Below are 24,025 nucleotides of genomic sequence, written 5' to 3'. Positions count from 1 at the left end.
AATGTTATAATGTTCCATTGAATTGAAATTCAAAATATATTTAAATCTAAAACAAAATAAATGTAGACAAAATCACCAAACTTGAATTAATATCTAAATGCTGTTACTACCTCAAACAACTAAAATATACGTGGACAAGAACAACTAATAAAACCAAAGCCAAATCCCTCCTTGATTTGTTTCCTTTGCAAAGAGATTGCGGTGGAGCTGCTCATGAATTAGCTCAACCAAGTCCTCTGATCAGGCTTGTAATTATTGGGTACTGGATTGCCCAACCCGTATCCGACAGATTGTTTCAACGATGCTATAAACTGCCAATGAAAATCTTTGGTATTACCTTCAAAGATAAAAAAACCTAGCTGTTTATATATGTACGTGTATATATATACTTGTGTGTGTACAAGAGAATAGCACTGCAGACAGGCCGGTCTGAAACAGCCCCCCCTAAAAAAAAACATGAGTACGACTCAACAAAATAACTTGTCGCGTAATCTTTTATTGTTTCTGATAATCATTTCTTCTTGCTCAGTAATTCATGGTGTTAATGAAGCTGTTGGTTATGGCTACAAACTAAAATCTGTTTCCGTTGACGCGAACAATAAGTGGTTGACCGCTGATCTTGCTCTTATCCGCAACTCCTCTGTTTATGGACCTGATATACAAAATCTCAATCTTTTCGCCAGGTAATTTTTTTATCAGCTGTCGTGATCTTGTTTCTAAACTTCAGATTTCCAGGGTCAAGTCGTAACGATTTAAACTTTTCTGTATCAAGCTTCGAGACAAGCAATCGTTTGAGAATCAGAGTTAAAGACTCGGTGCATCAAAGATGGGAAATCCCACAAGAAATCATTCCTCGCCAATCTCAAGATAATTTCCCCCTCAGTTCATCAGTGAACCACCCAACGCGGAAGCTAAAGGAAACCCACTCGTTGTCAGACCCAACATCGGACCTCATTTTCACCCTCCGAAACACCACTCCATTGGGGTTCTCGGTGACACGTCTCTCCTCCGGCGACACCCTTTTCGACGCATCTCCGAACCCATCGGATCCAAGCACTTTCTTGGTGTTCAAGGACCAGTATATTCAACTCTCCTCCGCGCTGCCTGTAAACAAGTCGTCTCTTTACGGACTGGGGGAGCACACAAAGAGATCGTTCAAGTTACAACATGATGAGACTTTGACGTTGTGGAATGCGGATTTAGCGAGTGCTGATCTCGATGTTAATCTCTATGGATCGCATCCCTTCTACATAGACGTAAGATCAGCATCTGAAGATGGCAGAGTAGCAGCAGGGACTAGCCATGGAGTCTTATTGCTTAATAGCAATGGGATGGACATAGTTTATGGAGGAAACAGGATAACTTACAAGATTACCGGAGGTGTTATAGATTTGTATGTTTTTGGTGGACCATTGCCTCACACTGTCATTCAGCAGTATACTGAGCTTATTGGCCGCCCTGCTCCCATGCCTTATTGGTCCTTTGGTGAGTATACAGTTCTTCTTAAAAGTTTTTCTACAACACCACTCTTTTCCGTTCACCTCCATTATTTTTCTTAAAAGAAAAGGATGTCTATTCAACATAATTGATGCTGAAATCAACAAGAAACAAACTATTATAACATGTTGATAATTGTTGGAGTTGGTTTATGTATTTGATTGATTAATGCATTCATCATCACTCAATTCGGTATTGTTTGTTCAAAGGATTTCATCAGTGCCGGTGGGGCTACAAAAATGTTTCCGACGTCGAGGATGTGGTTGCCGGCTATGCAAAAGCCAACATTCCCCTTGAAGTTATGTGGACAGACATTGATTACATGGATGGATTCAAGGACTTCACTCTTGACCCCATCAACTTCCCTGAGGATCAGATGAAACAACTTGTCTATAAACTTCATCGGAATGATCAGAAATACGTCGTCATCGTAGATCCTGGTAATTTACAATGCAAGCATATTGGTAGTGATAGATATAACCGAAACTGTATAATTAACGATCTTAACACACACGAACTATGATTCCAACGTTGACAGGTATCAGTGTAAACAGTACTTATGGAAGCTATATCAGAGGGATGGAAGCTGACATATTCATAAAAAGAGATGGCATCCCTTACTTGGGCGAAGTTTGGCCTGGTCCAGTTAACTTCCCAGATTTTTTAAATCCTCGAACACAAACTTATTGGGGTGGTGAGATCAAATTGTTTCGAGATATTCTCCCTGTTGATGGTCTTTGGCTTGATATGAACGAGTTATCCAACTTTATTACATCCTCTCCAAAGCCAAATTCCGCCATTGATGATCCTCCTTACAAGATCAACAACCAAGGGATCCAACGGCCCATTAATAATAAAACAGTTCCTGCAACAGCTTTGCATTTTGGAAATCTGACAGAGTACAATGTTCATAATTTGTACGGTTTACTGGAATGCAAAGCAACTCGTGCGGCATTATCCAATCTGACAGGAAAAAGGCCATTTATACTTAGCAGATCGACTTTTATAAGCTCTGGGAAGTATACAGCACACTGGACTGGAGACAATGCAGCCACCTGGGAGGATTTGGCTTACACAATTCCATCCATTTTAAACTTTGGACTCTTTGGTATTCCAATGGTCGGTGCCGATATATGTGGCTTTCAGGGAATACCACTGAAGAGCTCTGCAGACGATGGATCCAAGTAAGTCCCTATATATGTTACTCGAACTCGGTTGTTCGTATCACATTGCGTATATGCACAATTGATTCCGATTCTTGTTGTAAATGCAGCTGGGGGCTTTTTACCCTTTTGCTAGAGATCACTCAGAAATTAATTCAATCCGCCAAGAGCTGTATCTATGGGACTCCGTCGCTGCCACCGCTAGGAAAGTTCTGGGTCTTCGGTATCGCCTGTTGCCATACTTTTACACTCTAATGTACGAGGCACACACGAAAGGGACTCCCATCGCAAGGCCTCTGTTTCTCACATTCCCACAAGATGTTCATACCTACGAAATCAATTCGCAGTTTCTCGTAGGCAAAGGCATAATGGTGTCACCTGCATTGAGTCCTGGAGTGGTTTCAGTCGATGCATACTTCCCAAGTGGAAACTGGTTTGACCTCTTCAATTACTCCAATTCAGTGAGTTCAACATCCGGGAAATACTTCACACTTGCCGCGCCACCTGATCATATAAACGTGTATGTCCGAGAAAGCAACATCATAGCCATGCAAGGAGAGGCAATGACGACGAAAGCTGCTAGGAAAACACCGTTCCAACTCTTGGTGGCCGTCAGCAAATCCGAGAATTTCACGGGGGACCTGTTCTTGGACGACGGAGAGGCGGTGAAGATGGGGGAAGATGGGGGAAATTGGAGTATGGTGAGATTTCATGGTGCAGATGCTGGTGATGATATCTTTGTTAGATCAGAGGTTGAGAATGGGGAATATGCTTTGCGTCAAGAATGGATCATAAATACAGTGACATTCGTGGGGTTGGAAAAATCTCGGAGGGTGAAGGGGTTTGAATTGGGCACTGCGAACTCAACAAATATGAACGGAAATCCAGTTTTGAAGGCAAAATTAGACAAGGATGCCCAATTCCAGGTTGTGGAAATCACAAGACTGATGCTGCCTGTGGGGAAGGAGTTCAATTTGCAACTCAAAACTCACTAAAAAGAATTTTAAGAAGAGAGATAGACGTCTATGGCGGCTCTGTGATAAAATCAGGATCAATAATATAAATAATGAAATGCCGTCTTACTCGCATCAGTTTATAATGTTTGGAAGGATAATTATTTAAAGCATTGAGCAGAAGATGTTTAATTTTATAAACGGATTAAAAATGATATGTATTTTTAGTTAATATTTAAATAAATAAATAATACTATTTATCTAAATTTAACAAAGTTATTCATATAAGCTTAATCTTAAAGATTATATATATATATATATATATATATATATACAAAACCAGGCATAATCTCAGGATCTTAAATCTACATTCATATATATATATATAACATATGCAAACATATTGTACGTATAATATATGTGTGTCTTGCATGCATGCATGAGACATGATGATGAGACGTGAAAAATTAATGAACCGAAGGTAGTCAAATAATAATAGATTAGACTATGTTGGTTAGCCGGAGAAGATGTTTTTTCTTGGACCCCAAACCGGGCTCCCGTTTAACTTTGACCAAATGGCTCAAAACTTTGGCATAGCGACTCATCATTCCTTTGAGCTTTTCCCCATTGTTATACTGTTGGTTTTTCTTCACCAGCTGCAGATGTTGCTCCTCTTCCGAGAAGTGCCGGCCCAGTGAAGTTGTGTTACCGCCCGTTTCATCGCCATTGATGAGTTGCTTCAAGCTTTTATGATCCTCGGTTTCAAATTCCTTGTCATTAGACTCAGGTTGTTGGGGATCATTCAGTGGCTTCCTGGTTCTCTTGGACAGTGCAATGTCGTAATGGGGCTTGCTTACCATTTCCTACCAAACCAAACTACATCTGAAGATGTAAAAGAGGGGCTTGCTTTTGTTTTTGGTTGGTGAGTAATTATTATATAGAAAAAGGAAAACCCACATCGGAAGTGTACTAAAATGTCAAAATCTAAATTATTGATTAAAGATGAAATGTCTCCCTCTCTCTCCAACTAAAGAGATTAACCATCCCCTCGAGCCGGTGAAACACAGCATTACCAGAAGCTGAAATATTACCAACCAAACTTCAACATTTCCCTCATTTCCATTCTAGAAGATGAAAAAAAAAAAACTCATTTAAAAGGATTCTGAGAGTTTTAATATTCAAAGATTTAAGTCTTCTACAAGTTTCTTTTTTTGTTATATGTTAAGTAATTTTAAATCATAAATATGAAAATGAGATGTATAATAAATATGTCTATGATTAAAAAATCAATACAATTTAAATATTATATAAAAATAACATAGTTTAAAAAATAGAGATGGAAAGAAAAAAATGGATATTTAACAGTGATTCAATTTTACGAATCTAGATAATTTAACACCATCCCGTTGCGGGTACCGCAGGTGAACTGAACTAAATTGTCAAAGATTGCTAGAAGAAAGGAGATGGGACATAACTTCTCTTCTAACTTGGTCTCTTCTTATCTTTCCGGTTGTTGTTAGTGGAAATTGGGTCCTCCATAAAATAAAGATCTTTGGTATTTTAAACCTGATAAGAGTAGGAAATAAATGTCTTTGGCGTTTTAAAATAAATGTCTTTTGGAATAAAAGTTTAACAGAGCGTACCTGGTTAAATTCTTTTCTCTACAATAACGTCCAAGGATTGTACTAGACATGAATAGCTCGTTGCTTTGAACTGAACTGTCATCAGACCACTGCCAATTCTCTCTTAATCGAATGCAAGCGACAACCACCTCTGCTAGGCGAGGATCAGGGATTCCTACAACAATGGAGGAGAGAACTCCGGGATGTTGTATTAGCACTGCTTCTACCTATATGATCAAACAGATTAGCATTAGAAAGTAAATCTAGAATCAAATTTAAGTGGCGTATCAGTAACTGATAGGAACTGTATTGATACTTAGTGCTTACCTCTTCAGGGTATATTTTCTCCTCCACTCTTGATTCGACCATTGGTTCGTCCAACAAGCCACAAGTTACCCTGGTCATCAACGAACCCAATGTCACCCGTATCTAGCCAAGTTTCTTCGATAGAATTTGATGCCTTGTCTGGAACTTGATCCCAGTACCTTAGCATTACGTGTGGACCTCTGGTGAGAATCTTTCCAACATTAGAAGAGCCATCATTGCATATCTTTATTTCAACATGTGGAGCAGGCTTGCCGACACAAACACCTCGTGTTTTGACAGGACTTGAATTAGTTTCGGCAAACATCTGCAGTGATGTACCAGTTGCCTCGAGCGTTGACTCAAAGAGGGTCATGAAGGCCAGAGAAGAACATGCCTCTGTCATCCCATAAGCTGAAAGAAGTTTTGCTCTTGGGAATAATTTGATTGCATCTTTAATAATGTTGTCTGATAAGCCTCCTCCTCCATTTAATATCTTCTTCACACTGTCACTTCCCTTCCAACTTTGATTCAGCCCGGTTGACGAGATTAGATCAGCTATCATTGCTGGGACAGTAATTAGAGAAGTCACACGGTGTTGTTCTATGGCTACGAGGGCTAATGTAGCTTCAAACTTGGGTATGAAGATATGGCAAGCTCCTACCATTAGCATGGCCATGGCTGAGGACAAACCACCAATGTGGCACAAGGGAGTAGTATGTAAATAAACCTGGAAGTAACCAGACAATAAATAATTAAGAAGTTAGTGGGACTAAAGGAAACAGACGTTACTCTCTTGTCTGACACAGGCATAGAGATAACCTCCAAAGACACCACATATATTAAAAACCTTAGAAAATCTGGTTATACACGAATAGGACACATATATCTGACACACACCGAGTCTGGAAAGCATAGGTATGATTCCATCCATATTAATCAGGTAAATCCACTTCGGAACAACCATGTTTGAAGTATTTTACCTCTTCTTTGTCTACAATCATATCCTTTAGATACAGTCAAAATGAAAATACATATTTCTAGAAGAAAGGCGTACATCATCCTCACTGTAACCAACAACTGCCACTTTTGCGAGGGATTGTACAATTAAAGCTGTATGGCTTATCACAACTCCCTTTGGCCTCCCAGTAGTTCCTATAAATAGCCAAGGAAAACGAATACCAAGCACTAAGATATTTTTGCACATTTGTGTATGACGAAACAAAAAGCAAAAGCTACACTTATATTGTTAGTTAAGACTCATTTTCCCCCTTATTTTCTTTACTTTATGACAAAATAAATGCAGAGAAAAATAGTGAAAGGGGAAAACTTAAAAGTACTTAATATTGCTTAGAAGCTATAGTAGAGATCTCAATTCAAGACAACATATTAATATTCCAAATAAGGAAAACTTAAAGAGTACTTAATATTCAAAATACATACCTGACGTGAAGCATATTACAACACCACCCTCTGGTGCAAATGAGTAATTCATAGATCCAAATCTTACAGATTGCCCCACAAGCATTTCCGCAGTTAATACTGGAATTATGAGGCCAAAGCTATTATGGTTATTGATTCATCATATATCCCAAATGTGACTTCATTTTCTACTACATTTAGATGTCAAGACAAAATACATACTGTTACATTTGTTTATAACATCCGAGGAAGGGGAGCTTAATGAGACATGCCACGTTAAAGACGGTATAGCATCACCCTGGGGTGCAGAATGCCAGTGGTAACAGCTCTCATCTGTCACCAACATTTTTGGTCTTGTGGTTACCATAGCCATTCTAGCCTCTTCAAAGCTCTATATTTAGGAAAGACATTGCAGTGCAAGAAATCAGACAATATTTCATAGCAGACAACATCTCTTACTCTACAGAAAACTTATGACAAACCCATTCAACCCTAGTAAGGAGATTCTATATTATATTTTACATTCCTCTCTTGTGAAGAAATTCATGAAAGAAAAGGTTAAAACAACAACCATTCAAAGATATGTTATGGATTAAGAGAAAAGGAATAGATACGAGAGAAGAATTTAGAGAAGAGAGATTTTAGAAGAGGAATTCATCATTCATTACATAAGGAAAAATTGTTCTCTCAACAGGTATTATTTAGTTACAAGGAGAATCTAAGAATGCCAGTTGGCATAACAAACTGTTAACAGAATTGTCTGTCTTTTCCTTTCTTAAGCAGGTACTGGGCCATCTAGTTTTGGGCCACTCCAGCCTTCCTTGGATCCATTTGTCTGCTCCATCTCATCAGGTAAATTAATCAAATAACTCTCTCGTGCTTCAATTCCCAAATTACTGTCTCCAATCCCTAACCCTTGCTCGTTTATTCCCAATTCCTCTCTTCGCTCGTCCTTTCTCCGATCCTCCTCTCTTCATCGTTCTTCTTCCTCTCCGACCATAACAATACCCGCCTCACGAGACGAGCCTTGTCCCCAAGGATCGCAATTAGGAAACTGCCCTCTGAGAACCGAATAGTCTTCCCATGTATCATTCGATTCATCCATATTTTCCCATCGAACCAAAAGCTAAGTCACTAGTTTATTGTTTCGATTCACTATATGTCTTCCCATAATGTTCAAATGGTTAATTCTGAATTGTCCTTCTTCATCGACTGCAGGAGTTTCTGTGGCAGCAGCAGAAGAATCCCCGATGAACTTCTTCAAGAGGCTCACGTGGAAGACTCGGTGGAGTTTCGATGAATCTGGTAAGTCTAATTGATAGGCCACCTCTCCTATTTTTTCCAGAATTTTATAGGGTCCATAGTATCTGGCTATTAACTTGAGGTTTTTACGCATAGCAATCGAAGTTTGTCTATATGGCTGCAACTTCCGATAAACCCTATCTCCCACATTAAAAACCCTTTCTGACCTATTTTTATATGCCTGCTGTTTCATACGGTTACTAGACAATTCTAGTTGATGCTTTACTAATTGTCTGATTTGTTCTCTGCTATTCATAATATCCTGTACTGTTTGTAATGGAGTCTCTGTAGGCCAAACCATAATAGGTGGTTTGTATCCATATAAAGCTTGAAAAGGAGTAACCTTAAGAACAGTGTGATAAGTGGTATTGTACCACCACTCTTTACCTCCCAAGACGACAATGATCTTTTCCAAACCAAATCTAACCTCAAACAGCTCTGTTTTCCTCTGTTCTGAGTCTAGCTTATTCATAACATGTGTTTTAATTTCTTCTTTAAGATGCTTCATTCAAAATTCTGTCTTGAAAACGTATACTGTAGTTCTTCCACATAATCATTCTCGAAAGCATCAACTGGAATCTCATAAATCCTCATTTTAGGCTTGGAATGATCCTTCACAAGTACATATTTCCCCTCATTTAACTTCATACACAAGTCAACAATAGACTTCACAATCCCCCACATTTTCGCAGTATTGAGATTAATTTGAGCAGCACAATCTCTCGATTTGTAACCAACAACACCCAATATCACATGGTTAAAATGATCCCTAGGATGCACCCTCGAAACATATCCCAATTTCATCAAATTAGCATTGGCTAAAATCGCTTGTGCAATCAATTTAGCCAACTTATTTTCACTATTCTTCAACTCAGTAACCAAAACCGCACCCCTTTGAGTCTCCAACTTCTGCCTCCAATCAACACCAAAGTACTTGGGATCAAACTCATTAAGTGCATTCAAAGTAAGGAAGGACTTCTGGTTATTAACATCAACAACACTCTGACCCTCACACTGAGCAACTAACTGCATATCATTATCAAGCTTCCACCTTCTATACCTATAAGTAACAGAAGCCACTTCGTCGCCTTCATTGTCAAACAGATTTGGCTCATCGAAACTAACTTTATTCCCATGTCTAACTAAAACCTGCTGTGAAAACTCTTCCGATTCTCTCTCCTCTTCAGATTAAGAAATGAAGTTATTTACTCTCTTTTTTTAATTCCACAACAGATGGTGTAGCTTTCTCCCTTAAGAATGCCATAATTTTTTGTTTGGCACTACGTGTTTTAGCATGTTGCAGCCAATGTTTATGCCTTTGAAAAGCTGATTTGCTTGAGAGCACGTTATACGTGATAATCTCCACAGCTTCGACATTGGTGAGTACATGTGTTGGAGAAACAAGATTACCAATGTCCATTGCAGCTACCATTTTGTTTCCAAGATCAATGTGTATCATGTAGGCATAATCAATTACAGTAGCCCCTCTAGGCAGATTTTTAATCTCTCCCCTTGGGGTAAATACAAAGTCACGACTACCTAAGAGATCTCTGGTGATGGTATCCACAAATTCCCTAGAACTCGTGTTGCCAACAATATCCTCTAGCCATTCTCTAATTACATTGAGCCACCCAACCCTGAGTGCTACGTTTGCATGTTAAGGCAAAGTGCCTTCCCTCTTGTACTTCGAGTATTTAGCTCTGCATGCTCAACTAGACCAGTAACAAAGACTCCCCCACTATAATGAGCAGCAATCCCTCTTTCAACTATCAAATCCATCTCGTCAGTTCTAATATGAAATTCCAGACAAAACATGCTTTCATACAAAAATAAAATTATTGTTGTATGAAGACTTTGATAGCCATTAGGTTTTGATGTTGCTATGTAATCTTTCATAGCTCGAGGAACAGGAGTCCAGTTGCTATAGATAAGACCATAGTAGCAAATCTGCTGTGGACTACAAAAAGGTAGGTCGATGTTGTCCATATCATAAACACTGAGATTGCTCCATATACCCAACTTCAATAGAATAGAAAGAAAAAGGTGCAACCTTTGATTCACACTCAAATTCTTAGCCAAATAAATTATACTCTTTCCCATCAACAAAAGCCGAAACACAAAAGGATCAAAAGTTTCAACATGTTCATTAATATCCCTAAACATCTTAGAACAAATTTCTCTAAACGTGGATGGAACTGGATAGTTGAAATTATTTGAATTACCCACAGAAAAATCAACTATGAAGGGTGTAAAAGTAGCAATTCGAACTGATGTAGGCAAACCTGGCTTCTCAAACCGTGGAACAACTCTTAATGGTTTCCCATGGCATTCACGCTACAGGAGCTCAAGAACATCAGAAGAGGCAGTTGCAATTGAAATGGCGCATGCTCCAAAGTTGTTTGCCGGAAACTCTGCCATAATACTGATTGTATCCAAAACATCACCATTTTCTTCTGTTATAGGAAGATCAAAACCAAACAGCTTTTGTTCTTCAGACCACTCACGATTGGAACCAATTTCCAAGTGTTGGGTATTAGTGATGGATGACATTTTATCAAACACTTGACACACATCATTTGTGCCTTCGATTGCCACAGGTAACGACTCCGTTTCAGGGTTGTTTTGGTCTTGCTCCACCGTCTTTCCTGTCAATACTCTTAGGATCTGTTCAAAATAACCCTTATTATTTGCAATCCTTGTCTCCAGGTACTGCTGATCTTGTTTCAGCAGCTTTGATAAGTCGTCAATCTGGTTTTGAATTGTAGAAAGAGCAGAGGATTCAACCATTGCTTTGCCAGGAGTTGTGGCTCTGATTACCAATTTTTATGGATTAAGAGAAAAGGTATAGATACAAGATAAGAATTTAGAGAAGAAAGATTTTAGAAGAGGAATTCATCATTCATTGCATAAGGAAAAATTGTTCTCTCAACAGGTATTATTAGTTACAAGGAGAATCTAAGAATGCCAGCTGGCATAACAAACTGCTAACAAAATTGTTGTCTTTTCCTTTCTTAAGCAGGTATTGGGCCATCTGGTTTTGGGCCACTCCAGCCTTCCTTGGATCCATTTGTCTGCTCCATCTCATCAGGTAAATTAATCAAATAACTCTCTCGTGCTTTAATTCCCAAATTACTGTCTCCAATCCCTAACCCGTGCTCGTTTATTCCCAATTCCTCTCTTCGCTCGTCCTTTCTCGGATCCTCCTCTCTTCGTCGTTCTTCTTCCTCTCCGACCATAACAAGATACAAATTTATGTCGACTAGTTTATGAAACATTACCCTATTTCACATATAAAAACATAATTATTCAAAAATTTATATGAAACAAACAAACCTCAATAATCCCAATTCCAAGAGAAATTTGAAATGTGGCAGAAATTCCAATCAAATAGTTAAGAATCTATTCAACATAGGAATATTTAAGATCCCAAAGAAACTAGAGTTAATAAAAAATCCTTTTATTCTCTTGCTCAAACAAATTAAACAAACTCTAAATACTTGAAATAGGAAACAGTTAGAGCGACTGTTAAGAGAAACTGAGATGCTAACCCATCGATAATTCAAAGGAGCAACTATGCCTCCAATAAACGCAACAGCTAGTATCCACTCTAAATACCAATCACTGGAACAACATGAATTTAATATCAGAAGAAAAAATTAAAACAAAATAAATAACACGCATATGCACCATGCCTCGACTTCACTGTGCTCTTAACCCAGTCAAACTATAGTTTTTATAATGTCTTCAATATAAATAAAAGTTTGAAAAAAAAAGTGACTTCAAGCGATTTTCAGGTTTGAATTTTGCCAAAAATTATAATTATTTAGTCAAATAAATTTACAAATAGCAATTCAGTAACTCAAGAAGTTATTTCAGTGACAAAAAGTAACGTATTCCATTAGATGATTAGAGTTTGAGTAATATTATTTGTATTGTGTGCACGAATTTATCCAAACAAAAAAATGACACATACTGTTATGGAAACACAAATAGATTGTTGCCGCTAAACAGATTTGCTTGCATGATGAGCTCCCAACTGAAAGATTACATATGATAAATATTAGAATAGTAGTAAATCTTTTCATTGGTTTTGATTTTTGAGTACAAAGAGATTATCTAGTAAAATTAATGATTAGAAGAATTATTCTATTAGCTATTTGAATAACCAATGTTTATTCTTGCATCCACGAATTAAAATATTATTATTTGTTTTACTTGCTACACGATAAGAAAATGATGTCTACATCATGTAATACATAAATTATGTTTAAGTAACGGTCTGAAATTCTAAGTTTGAGACTTTTATTTAATTCAAGTTTTATAAATATTTATATAACAAATTAATAATATAAAAAAAAAAACAAAACCATCGCCCTCGCATAGAATAATTTGCATGCTTAAACCTGATAAACGATATTTAATTTATAAATTTCGAACAATATCAATTAATTAAATGAGTCAGTGAGAAACAATGCGTGTAATGTCGTCATAGGTTAACGCATTATAATTTAATTCTTAAGCTAATGTCAATGAATGCCTTCGTCATGAAAAAAAAATAGCATCTCACACCCAAACACGGTCAACAAAAGATAAAGCAAACTGCGTTTGGCAAGAAGGAAAAAAATTGCCGGACAGTTTATGTTATTGAAAAATGCAATTGGAGTTTGAAACTGAAATTTTCCGGTAAGAACCTGTTGAAAGCAGAGATTGCAACAACATCGCCGTTTCGGAGGCCAAGTTGGAGCAGGCCACGAGCCAGACTCAGGACGCTCTCGACGAACTGCTGGCCGGTTTTCTGGCGGCCGCTGCTGATAGTAACGAGAGAGTTACGTTTTTGGGTGGCCAAGCGGGTTAAGCACTGGCAAACATGGGCCTCCGAGAAAATTCCCATGACTAGAGAGTAGAGACCACACTTTGCTGAAAAATAACGAAAGCTGTTTGCGAGATTTGAATGATAATGAACAACGAGAGGTTGAAAACCCTGCTTATCTTATGAAAATTGAAGAAAATGAACGGTTCCCTCTACGCCTGCTGTGATGGTTTGGCATTTCACAGGCTCTTTTCATTGGACATCAACGACTGCCACTTATCAATCCGAATGTTGCATTTCTGTCGTTTGGCTTGACTATTAAATGATTAGTATAATTAAAAAAAATAATGTCATAAAGCTATATCTACATAATAAATTATTAATTTCTTTAATTGATAATTTAATATTACCATTTGATATATATATATCCTGCATTTGTTATCTCATCTAAATTCAAAATAGAGAAACGATTATACAAGTATTTCTCCATGTAATATCTTTAATTATGGTTTTACATGTGATTAGGCTTAAGATACACATTAACAAGGTTTAGCCCAAGTGATTAGCAGCTTAAAAAGAAATCAAGGATGGAAAAAGACAATATAAGGCAACATCAAATCATTATGCCCCTGTACGTGTCATGAAACATTCCTTAATTTATTCAAACACGACTTGAATCAATAGTTTAATTTAATGAGATCCAGTCCTCGACTCCAAATAAAATGTGCACTTCAGAAAAAATTATTGCCTATATTCAAAATTAACACCAACAGAGCAAATTGAAGCCAATACAATTACACTACACATGCTTACTGATCGAGAGGCAGCCACTCTAGTTCTACATCAATTTCTCCAGATTCAACTTTTTGGAGCCGGAGTGATACTTCTTGTTTCACCCTCCCATCGACAATGTTGATGATGCTATCCTCAATAAGGGCATTATCATTTGACTTCAGCCATTTTCCGATCTGCATATCCCCGAACATTTGCGGGTCACCATACGACATTGCAGACGTTATCAAGGGCTGGATATCGATCTCTGCTTCTCCCATTATATCATCAGCTGAGAACGTGTCGTGGTCATATACTTGCTACATTAGAAGCTCAAAAGATTAGAGAAACTCAATCGTAACTATGCTTAAGATGACAGGAAATCTTGGATGAATGAATGAATAATGCAAGCATCGGCAGATCAATCACATATCTTGTCATCGTAAATAACAAAATGATTAAACTAGTATAATAATAACACCGGCCTGTTCTACTGTAGGCTCTTACGACTGCCATTTTATCTAAATATCTTTGAATTGGAACAATCCAAAACCTGGAAGACAAAAACCCAGCCAACATGTAGCCAAAAAAACCCCAAACCCAAGAAATCCTTAACAGAGCCAAATAATAGAACTCGTATGACTTGACCTAAATCCAACTCAATCAGCCTAATCACCACGAACAGATCTACATGACTAGGTAGAACCACAACCATCATATTTAATACATAAAGAGTGTAATAGTAGTGCTAAAAAATAGTACTTTTTTCACTACAAAATTTCTTTTATTAAGTAAACGAGCTACATAGTTTCTGAATAACTGAGATTAATAGGAAAAGAACTACACTTACCAACTTCACAGGCCTGTAGTTGGTAGGAACGGATAGCATGAGTTCCTCATTCCAAACAGGATTCAGGTTGCTTGATTTTACAGTCGTCCGAACAGTCTAATAAGATCAGAAGTCACCCATTATTACCATGAGCTAAAAAAAAGGAACCATTCAAAGCAAATGAATCTAATTTTGGTAGGAAAACAAAAACATAAGAAGACATTAGACATGTAAAGCATCTCAAAAGGTACATGTATGCAGTACCAATCTACGACTCTTTCTTTATTTTTCTTTAAGTACTTGTGTCTGATATGTAACTGGAAATAAGCATAGAAATATAACCTTTCAAATATTGCTCCAACCAAATACATGAAAAAACTTGGATTTTTTTTTTTAACATAACCATGATGGACGCATACCCACCCATATCAAATACAGGAAGTTCAGGTAACATAAGTAGCAATTAAGAGGACAAATATATGCAGTACAGCAAAAGCTTTAATAGAGGTCTGATTTGAACCACAAAACCACAATACTACCAAGTGGTACTAAAAGTTGGCCAATAATTTTGTGATTTGAACCACAAATCCACAAATGATCTTTGCTGAAATCTTATTCCCATATTTGGTTTGTCCCCATTAGGAGGGAAAAGAATATTACCAAGAGTAGCGTTTTTTTAGCAACGTGGTGGGAATGTCATTCTCACACATTCCTTAGGTATTTGTCAATTCCTACCATTTTAGACAAAAAAAATCCTCCAAAAAACCAAGTTTTCTTTATATTGGTCCATTTGTATTTCATATTAGTTTAATATTTAAATAGCATTACACATTTAAATAGCGTTACACATATTTAAATAATGTTTTAAAATATAATGTATTTTTATTAATATTGTGTAGTTTTTTATCAAAGAATATTGTGTTTAAGATGTATCTAAAATTATTTTTTAAACATATGAACTAAATATCTAGTTCATAATGTAAATTAGAATGAGATAATGTAAACCTGATTCGAATTTGAACTTTATTTTTTTATATGAGAATTTGGTTTGCAAGCTCATGACAATGAAGCTGTCATAAATTAATCAAAGTCACTCGAATTTGGTTCGATAATGAATGTGTTAAAACTCAAAATTTCGGGATTGCCACACTTTTGGGTTCTTTAAGAACTAGAAAAACAATATTGTTATTGGCAAGAGCTAGAAAGCTTGATCATCATCTAAGGGTGAGTTTCCAGCTCTAAAATATTTTTTAATAACTTAAACAATTATTTTTTATCACTAAAAAATCAACTTAAAGTTCAATTATATACTATTATAAAACTAAATACAAAATATTTTCTCATTTAATTTTTTAAACATTGCTTAATTTACTAATTTATTAATAATATATTATCTTTTTGGTAAAATTTAAATAGTGCAACGAAATCACAATGACGAATTGGTAAATTTTGATTTCAGGTAATCTTATATTCACACAACCAAACATTGCAATCTTATATTATTGCCAAATAAATCAAATAAGGTAATGTAACTTTCCCAGTAATATATTAGGTAATATAACATTCCAAGAATACTATTCTCAGAGGTAATCTTATATTTCGTGATCTAAATACACCTTTAGGGTGTGTCTGAATGAAAAAAATTTAAATTTTGGAGATTTTTAAAATGCTATCATTTATGATGTTTTATTTGGATAGATAATTATTTTTTAAAAATAAGCTATTAGAGTTTTATGAGTTCAAAAAATAATTATAAAAGAAAATTAATGATATAAAAAACAAATCATATAAAAATATGAAATACGGATATCATTAGATTTGTAGAAATATATAAATAATTTTAATATATAAAATAAAAAATTAAGGAGATCCACGAGAAGAGAGACAAAAGAAACGACATAATTTATAAAGGGATCCACAGATTGAGATTGACAAAAGAAAGCAAGAACACAATGTATAGCCCTGACAAACTTCATGAGAATAAAAAAACGAAAGGAAGCAACTAACCTGCTGCCCAAGAGTTAGGAGAACATAAGGATCACTTGTCATCATATCCCGGATGGCTAAATTTGTGCCTTTTTCGACTGTGACCTTTAGTATCCCAATAAGTTCAACCCCTCCCTGTTATCACTTTCAGGTCAAACGGATTGAAATTATGAAGTGCGGCACCATGTTAAGTACATCTTGTGGTATTCAAATTATTGGTGTTAATACTGACTTGACTTCTCTCACAAAAATATAGTCTCAACTGGCAACATTTCACACGAGCCTTTGCCACGTTTTACTGGTAGATTTTTATAAAATAATTATAGACCTAGACAAATAAATTGAGTGCAGGTCTCCTACAAACATGATGATATAAAAGAATCCCATGTAAATGTTCAGCTCATGCTACTCAACAAGTGACTGTATTATCTCTTAAAATCAGTAGCAACATGATCTTCCTTGCTCCCAAGACCAGATTGGAAGAAACAAAGAACAAAAGAATTTACCGAATTCTGTGATGAATTTGACAGGATAGTATCGAGAATCTTTCCAGAAAGGTTCAATTGATTAGAAGAAGAAGAAGAATCCCTCCCTGATGTGATCCGCAAGCTAGCTTTCACAAATTCTTGTTGTTCATACTTGGCCCTGCAGAAAAATTTGAAATAAGTAATTACTAGTAACATTTAAGTGATGATAATCTATCAAATCTGCTATAATGGAAACTAGGTTAAACGGTAGGCCATGATAAGGTCACTGCAGTTTATGACACTGGCTTTCTATCTTAACCAAGTAAAGTGGTGCCCACAAAAGGCGGGTACATGAAAAGTAGTTTTTGAACACATACATCACCGGCTATAAGTGAGAAAGAAATACTCAAATTGTGAGATTGTAAATTGTCTGAAATATAACCTAATGAATCTCCTCCGTTCATCATTACTAGCATTTGGACCAGGCTTTGTATAACCTTCAGTTATATGAGCCTCGTAGATTGAATTAGCAGCAGAATTTCCTCCAACTTCAATCATGGCCTCAATTTCTTCATCAGACCATTCATCCAATGCCACAGATAGAACCTGAAATCGTTGGAAAGTAGAAAAAAAAGCACTACAAATATACAAATGAAACTCTAAGCAAACCAAAAGACACTAAAATAAAGTTTGAAGTATCACATATTATGATGTAAGATGAACCGTAAGCATGATATATAGACATCAATGAGGTCATAACGATGATATAACATTAAAAGAAAAAAGAAAAACATAGTACTCTAAGTTAAGCCAAAAAATGGGAAATTTCATCCCGATTTACCACAGTAAATAGATTCTACAAGTATAATGTCCTAAGTTAAGACCTTAATTGAAACTTTTGTCACGATATCCCACTGTTAAAAGATTCTACAAAGATAACATAAACATGTGAAACACTTCAGTTAAACATATGAAAATAAACTGTCACACACAAACCTCAGCTGAAATGATTAATCCTCAAGATAATTAATTTTCATATTGGTTCATGAATGTTCTTCCAATAATCAACCAGACTAAGCCCAGGAATGCTTTCAAGAAATACAAGTATGTGAAATAACAAAGCAGTTATCTCAAATAGGCTAGCGGTAGACTAATTAGTTAGCATTTTAATTATTAGATTTGTTTTTCCCCCATTTATATCCTAAAACATTTTATCTATCAACTGTATAAAATTCACAGGCATGCTGCTGGTTCTATTATCAAGGCACACACCTATTACTACATACTCGAATCATCTACTTTTACTGATTTATCAAATTTATTGCACATTCAATGCTAAACCTCAGATAATAAATTGCCTATCAGCAATTAGGCAACCAATTAACGATGTATACAATAAATAGCTAACAAAAAATCCTCATATGTTTCCCAATCAGGGATCATTTCATGAGAAAAAAATATTACATTACATGCAAACATATTAATACCTTGGAGATGTGTGTACCAAGGCTTCTGTGCACACCGCAACATTTCAAGCATAAAAAGACTCCAATATTTGCTGATCTGAAAATACAATTTCCAAGGGATTTTCTTAATCCTTTCTTGTGCTACAAACAAACATATGCACATACGCATGCGTCAATTTTCCAAAGAGACATGTATTCATCAGGTGCTCTTATCTCGTATTCATAGGATAAGAAATGAATAGGCAAATTCTAAATATGCTTTAAAATCAAAACTTACGCCCACTTTGGATCTGAAGCACCACAATCAGCACAAGTGCGGTTATCAGTTTGATTCAATAAGCTCCTCAATCTTACTTTAGCTGCAGAGGAAATGCATTTTCCACGAAATTCAGTAAAATGCAAGGGATACCAAAGATACATCAATATTAAAAAGAAACGTGATTTTACTTATAAAGGTTCAATTTACAAAAATGGAGATTATCTGGCCTCTTATACTCGATGTAAATCCAAAAGTGAACCATTAAGTTTTTAGTGTTTGACAGCACAAAACCAGGTTATAAGTGTTCACCTTTTGTGGCAAATCCAATTTCTTCAAGGTAGAAAACAAAAGAAATGAGTGGCATCAAGGATAGTAATTTATCCCTTTATTCTTGAACATGATTGCAATTCTTAGAACTTCATAAAAAACAAGTTTTACCCTTTGCAGTGAATTAAACAAGTTGACAACTGAATTCTACAAAGCCAAAAGATAGCTTCTCTTTAAGACAAGCATTACATTAGTTTCACCTTATTTTATTTGACTCGGGATGCACAGGCCAAGCATAAAATATTTTGACCAAGACAGTAAGACCTCAAGCAATAACTTTGAGAAATGTGCACGCATATGTCCCATATATGATGCATACCTACTAATTAAAAATTCTGCATATGATTGTACATTCGCAAAAATGTCATTAGCAAGTTTTTGAAGGGAAGCTTAACCAAAAATTATTAACATTTACTCAAAACTTCCAAAGCTATCTGATCCCTTCGACCCTTACTATTTTCAGGAAGAACATGAATATAATCTATATTCGAAATCATTCAATTGAATTGATTGAATATGAGCATCACGGATTGAAGCAATATTAGCATACCTGAGGTAGCCCTTTTTACTCCACTCATTTCTTTGCTACCAACCCACAATCATCCAACAAGGAAGCTTGAAAACTGAAGAGAAAAATATCTAACTTATTTTTTCCCTTCACGGCCTCAAAATCAATTACTGCATTCTTCATTGAAGGAAATGCCAGAGTAATATAATAACCATAAAATAAAAATTATTGTCAGACATAAAAGTTTAAAGAATAAATAGATAAACTAAACTAATACTAAAACTACAAGTGGGGGATAGATAGAAACCAATAAAAGTTTTTTTTTAGAAAAAGAAAATTGCAAATTATATTCATTTTCCCAGAAACAGATATAACCCAATTATTAATTTCGAATAAATCAGGTAAAGGATGTAGACTTTTGAATGTGTTAAAAAATATATAATATGAGATAGAGAAGTTCGTGGATCATTGACAGAAGCCAATGAAACAATAGAGAATGAAATGCAAGATCTGAAAGAGGAGTTTGGGAACTTACCACTTAATTGAAATTGAAAATCCAAGGAGAACACAGTCAGATTTGGGTAAGAGAGAGAAGTATAAACTCTAGGGATTTTAGGTAATAAATTTTTCTTTTGTAGGTTATGATTTTTTGTTAAAAACAAAAGCTTATAATGGGAGTGGGGAGGGGTATGATCAAAACTTTGATTCAAGTTTCCTACCTTTGACCAAATAAATAAAATAAATATGAATTTTAAATTTTGGTTTTCATGAATTAATGTTGTTTTTTACATATTAGTCGATCATAAATAAAAATATGATATATGTTATTGTGTAATGTTATATCATAAAGAAAAACCTAAAGCTTTGTTATTGTTATTATTATTTTTTTTTGAAAAGAAAAACCTAGTCCTTTGTTAGAACTGTGAACAATTGGGCAAATTCGATTGAATTTAAATCAAATGGAAATATCGAAAGAAGACAAGCCTTTGTCCGGAAAGGTTTTCAAGTTTACTGCACTAAATATGAAGCCTAGCTCTCAATTATTCAATCCCCGAAAGGTATGCAGACAGCTAAACCAAGGTTTCCATGTGAACCCCATAAATAAATATTTGTCTTTAAACAGGGCATTAGTTTGGGTTAAAATCATGCGAAGCAAAGCTAATAAACTTCCACATGCCATTGTTTGTTCTTCTTCAGCTGTGAAAGCTTCTCATCCCAATTCTCTCCTCTCTGCTCCGCAACTCTCTTCAGCGTCTCTTGGATCCCAGGCATCATTCCCCTGAGCCCGCAGAAATATATATGGGCTCCCTCATCCAAGAGCTTGAAAATTTCATCACTGTATTCCTCGATCTTGTCCTGAACATACATCTTGCCTCCACTCTTGTTCTTCTGCTCCCTGCTAAGAGCTCGATCATATCGGAACTGATCAGGGTACTCCCCTAGGTATTTGGTAAACTCATCATCATAGAGGAGACTGTCACTGTTGGCAACCCCAAGGAAAAGCCATGCAAGGCCTCGGAACTTGAGCGTGACATCTTCCATGAACATGCGGCGGAGGTAGCCTCTAAAGGGAGCTACACCAGTTCCAGTGGCTATCATTATGTGGTTGGCATTTGGGTTATCTTCAGGCAAAAGCATTACCTTGCCAGAGGGGCCTGCCACAATATTCTACTTAAGTTAATATTAAATAATTAGTATGATCCAACCACCAAATAACCTGTAAAATCTATAATTAACCAGTGCCAACAAGTGAAAAAGAAAGAAAAAAAAAACATAAATAATCTTAACTAAGAAAAATTACTAAAATAAGAATCAGTATTTGATAAGACAATGGGAAAACAACCTTAGTTGAAACAAATGAAGTGAATAATGCAAAATTGGCTGGAACATAAGCACTTCAGTAATCATCTGGTTGGATGTTAAGATACAGCTTACAAAGCTATCAGGACAGTAACAGCTAGCGGTAGAGCAGAAACAGTCTTTTTGTTTTCTGAAGAATAGCTTTCTCTAATGCAATTTCATTCATTCCAATTAATACGAGTAGTGAGTTCTAGCTGACAAATGCATGGTGGGATATCTAGCCGTCAGCCATGGCTCTACAGTAAAGATTAACATTAACAAGAGGTACAGATGTTCCACTTTATTGAAGGATCATACCAGTGATCTGAACTTTATCTCCGGGCTTGGAGTTGCATAGGAAATTGCTACAAATACCACTTTTTGAAGGATCCTCCTTTCCAGTCTCAGGGTCATAATAGACAGCACGGCGGACACACAAACTGGCTGTTTTGCCATCAAAAGAATCTCCATACCTGGTTGACGCAATGGAATACAGGCGAACATTGTGGGGAGAACCTGGTTTCTTTGGATTTTCACCCTATGATACAAGAAAAAATGAGAACTGGAACAGAGTAAATGGGAAACTTTAGATGAGAAATCAATGAAGGAAAGAATAAAACAAGTTCTAAAAATACATATGACTTCATTCTATGAGAATGACAGGCATTAAAGTATACAACATGACAATTAGCCACGATAAGCATTGTAATCCTCATATTCAAAAGCCAAAACCATTGTTCCTACGCTCCAAACATGATAGGTCATTCAAAAGTTCAAATATTCTACTGCACCAAACTATCTGAAAACAATAAAAATTAGATAACAGCAACTTATAGAGGTGACAAACTTACAGGAGGGATAACACCATAGCTCTGTCCTTCCCAGTATGGAACATTACCACCATGGTCAATCACAATATGGCAAGTCTCACCGGGAGCTTTTGGACCGACAAGTCTCTCAACAGAAACAATGGTAGCTGTGTAAGGTTCCTTGGGCTTGAATAAATTTAGTGGAGGCTCTTTAGCAGTTTCCAACTCTGAAGGTAGAACTCCAACCTTGGATTTGCTGGCTTGTTGCACTGACATGCATACTATGTACTGATTGCTCTTCTGTGCATTTCTTGATTTCAGATTGAAAGATAAGTTGGAAGCCCATGACTTTTTACCAAAGTTTATAATGTTCCTCTGCAATAAAAGCCAAGTGATTCAGTATCACGAACTGATTAACTTACAGTGCAAAGAAAAATAGGCCTGAAACTTCATTCTGGAAAATACTGCAATTATAGTTCAGTTCTTGCACATGAAATATTAATAAGAAACAGCTCCATAAGAAAACTGCCGAATAATGTCGTCTACCATGAGGGCAAATCAATGAACACAATGCTGCATCTGACAAGCATACACACTTTCGCAATTATCAACATTCAAAGATGCACGCACACAAGCACATCTTTCTAAAAAATGAACACTCTTCAATGTAAATTAAGCAAGAGAAAATTTGCGCTGCCAAATGAAGTCCAGCACCCTCGTCACCATAACCCACCCAGAAACATAAACTTCATAGAAACTAAACGATCATACATTATTCTGACTCCAACAGTGCAATCTAGATTCAATATTCAAAAGAGTTTATCAACATTTCGGGTAGGAATTTAAACATGTAGCATATCATATACTATGTTCTAACTCTAGTCTTTCAACTTTTCAATGATCTAAACACCCATTGATAAAACTAAACCAAACAGCGCCGACCTTATAGCAAAAAATCAAGAGTAATAATTAGTGAGTACCTTAAATACAGATCTCCTTATAGAAATGTCGTTTCCAGTAGGAACAGCTACAGAAACCTGGAAGATAAACCCAAAAAATCAGTCTTGCCAAAAAAAAAACCCATTTCGATAAATTCGAGAACAGCTAATGAAACGACAACAATAACTTCATCCCTTAATAATTTCTTGGGTTATCCTTTATATATTTTTACTTTATCCCATGAATCAAACAGAACAGGAAAACTGAAAAAGAAAGACCTGGGATACAGTAGAATGAGCCATGAAGTAGAAATGAAAGAAAAAGCTTTCAGAGGAGAGCCAAATCAGGGAGATCTTTGCTTTGATTTTCTTTTCACTTGTCTTCTCTTGAATTAGGATTTAAAGGAAGGGAGTTGGGGTTTAGAAAGAAAATTTTGATCTTTTGAGACTGCAAAAGACGCTTTTTCCTCTACTTTGCCTTCTCGAATGGCTGCTTAGTTAAGCATAATATTAAGAATATTAATAATCTTTTCACAGTTGGTATGATAACAGGTTAAAAACAATTATTTAAGAATCTAATATGGAATAGATACTTTTTTACTATTTTCTATCATAATTTATTTAATTAATAAAATCTAATAAAAAAACTTTATTTTTATATTCTAGATATAACAAAATCTAATGCTTATGATGAATTGATTTATATCTAATTTAAAATAACATATATACTTGTATAAAGTATAATTAATTAAGC

At 35.8% G+C, this 24,025-nt stretch overlaps 4 protein-coding genes and 1 pseudogene across 4 annotated transcripts; 1 reads left to right on the top strand and 4 right to left on the bottom strand.

Moving 5' to 3' along the window:
* The first annotated feature begins 420 nt into the window (after positions 1-420).
* Positions 421-3,818, top strand: LOC120116972 (annotated as a pseudogene).
* Positions 3,819-4,113: 295 nt separating this feature from the next.
* LOC120116990 lies at positions 4,114-4,473 on the bottom strand. Its single transcript, XM_039137349.1, has one exon. It carries the CDS (start codon positions 4,471-4,473, stop codon positions 4,114-4,116), a length of 360 nt encoding a protein of 119 aa, XP_038993280.1.
* Positions 4,474-5,032: 559 nt separating this feature from the next.
* Positions 5,033-13,235, bottom strand: LOC120116969 (2-succinylbenzoate--CoA ligase, chloroplastic/peroxisomal-like). Its single transcript, XM_039137333.1, is given in 9 exon segments — positions 5,033-5,179; positions 5,257-5,462; positions 5,563-5,575; positions 5,577-6,268; positions 6,596-6,693; positions 6,982-7,080; positions 7,183-7,351; positions 11,811-11,883; positions 12,954-13,235. Coding segments are annotated over 9 exon segments (1,677 nt in total). The 5' UTR covers positions 13,154-13,235; the 3' UTR covers positions 5,033-5,052.
* Positions 13,236-13,760: 525 nt separating this feature from the next.
* Positions 13,761-20,384, bottom strand: LOC120116971 (probable ADP-ribosylation factor GTPase-activating protein AGD13). The gene is made up of 9 exons (XM_039137335.1): positions 20,221-20,384; positions 19,728-19,800; positions 18,869-18,950; positions 18,613-18,688; positions 17,568-17,731; positions 17,165-17,303; positions 16,680-16,793; positions 14,694-14,789; positions 13,761-14,163 (listed from the first exon to the last, which is right to left on the bottom strand). The coding sequence occupies exons 2-9, from the start codon at positions 19,753-19,755 to the stop codon at positions 13,882-13,884; spliced, it is 981 nt and encodes a 326-aa protein (XP_038993266.1). The 5' UTR covers positions 19,756-19,800; positions 20,221-20,384; the 3' UTR covers positions 13,761-13,881.
* Positions 20,385-20,624: 240 nt separating this feature from the next.
* On the bottom strand, positions 20,625-23,633 carry LOC120116970 (ferredoxin--NADP reductase, root-type isozyme, chloroplastic-like). The gene is made up of 5 exons (XM_039137334.1): positions 23,551-23,633; positions 23,314-23,370; positions 22,376-22,708; positions 21,843-22,062; positions 20,625-21,340 (listed from the first exon to the last, which is right to left on the bottom strand). The coding sequence occupies exons 1-5, from the start codon at positions 23,572-23,574 to the stop codon at positions 20,844-20,846; spliced, it is 1,131 nt and encodes a 376-aa protein (XP_038993265.1). The 5' UTR covers positions 23,575-23,633; the 3' UTR covers positions 20,625-20,843.
* Positions 23,634-24,025: the final 392 nt, after the last annotated feature.

Source organism: Hibiscus syriacus, unplaced genomic scaffold (genome assembly GCF_006381635.1).
Source record: "Hibiscus syriacus cultivar Baekdansim isolate YM2019G1 unplaced genomic scaffold, ASM638163v2 tig00110317_pilon, whole genome shotgun sequence".
NCBI classification, from domain to species: domain Eukaryota; kingdom Viridiplantae; phylum Streptophyta; class Magnoliopsida; order Malvales; family Malvaceae; genus Hibiscus; species Hibiscus syriacus.
This window is presented reverse-complemented; position numbering and strand designations above follow the sequence as displayed.

Coding starts and splice junctions, on each gene's coding strand:
- LOC120116990 (XM_039137349.1), bottom strand. CDS start 4,473: ATGGTAAGCAAGCCCCATTACGACATTGCACTGTCCAAGAGAACCAGG.
- LOC120116971 (XM_039137335.1), bottom strand. CDS start 19,755: ATGAGTGGAGTAAAAAGGGCTACCTCAG. Junction 18,951..19,727: donor AGTAAAAAGGGCTACCTCAG/GTATGCTAATAT, acceptor TTTCCTCTGCAG/CTAAAGTAAGATTGAGGAGC. Junction 17,304..17,567: donor GAACGGAGGAGATTCATTAG/GTTATATTTCAG, acceptor ATTTTTCTGCAG/GGCCAAGTATGAACAACAAG.
- LOC120116970 (XM_039137334.1), bottom strand. CDS start 23,574: ATGGCTCATTCTACTGTATCCCAG. Junction 23,371..23,550: donor CTCATTCTACTGTATCCCAG/GTCTTTCTTTTT, acceptor TTTATCTTCCAG/GTTTCTGTAGCTGTTCCTAC. Junction 21,341..21,842: donor AGATAAAGTTCAGATCACTG/GTATGATCCTTC, acceptor ATATTGTGGCAG/GCCCCTCTGGCAAGGTAATG.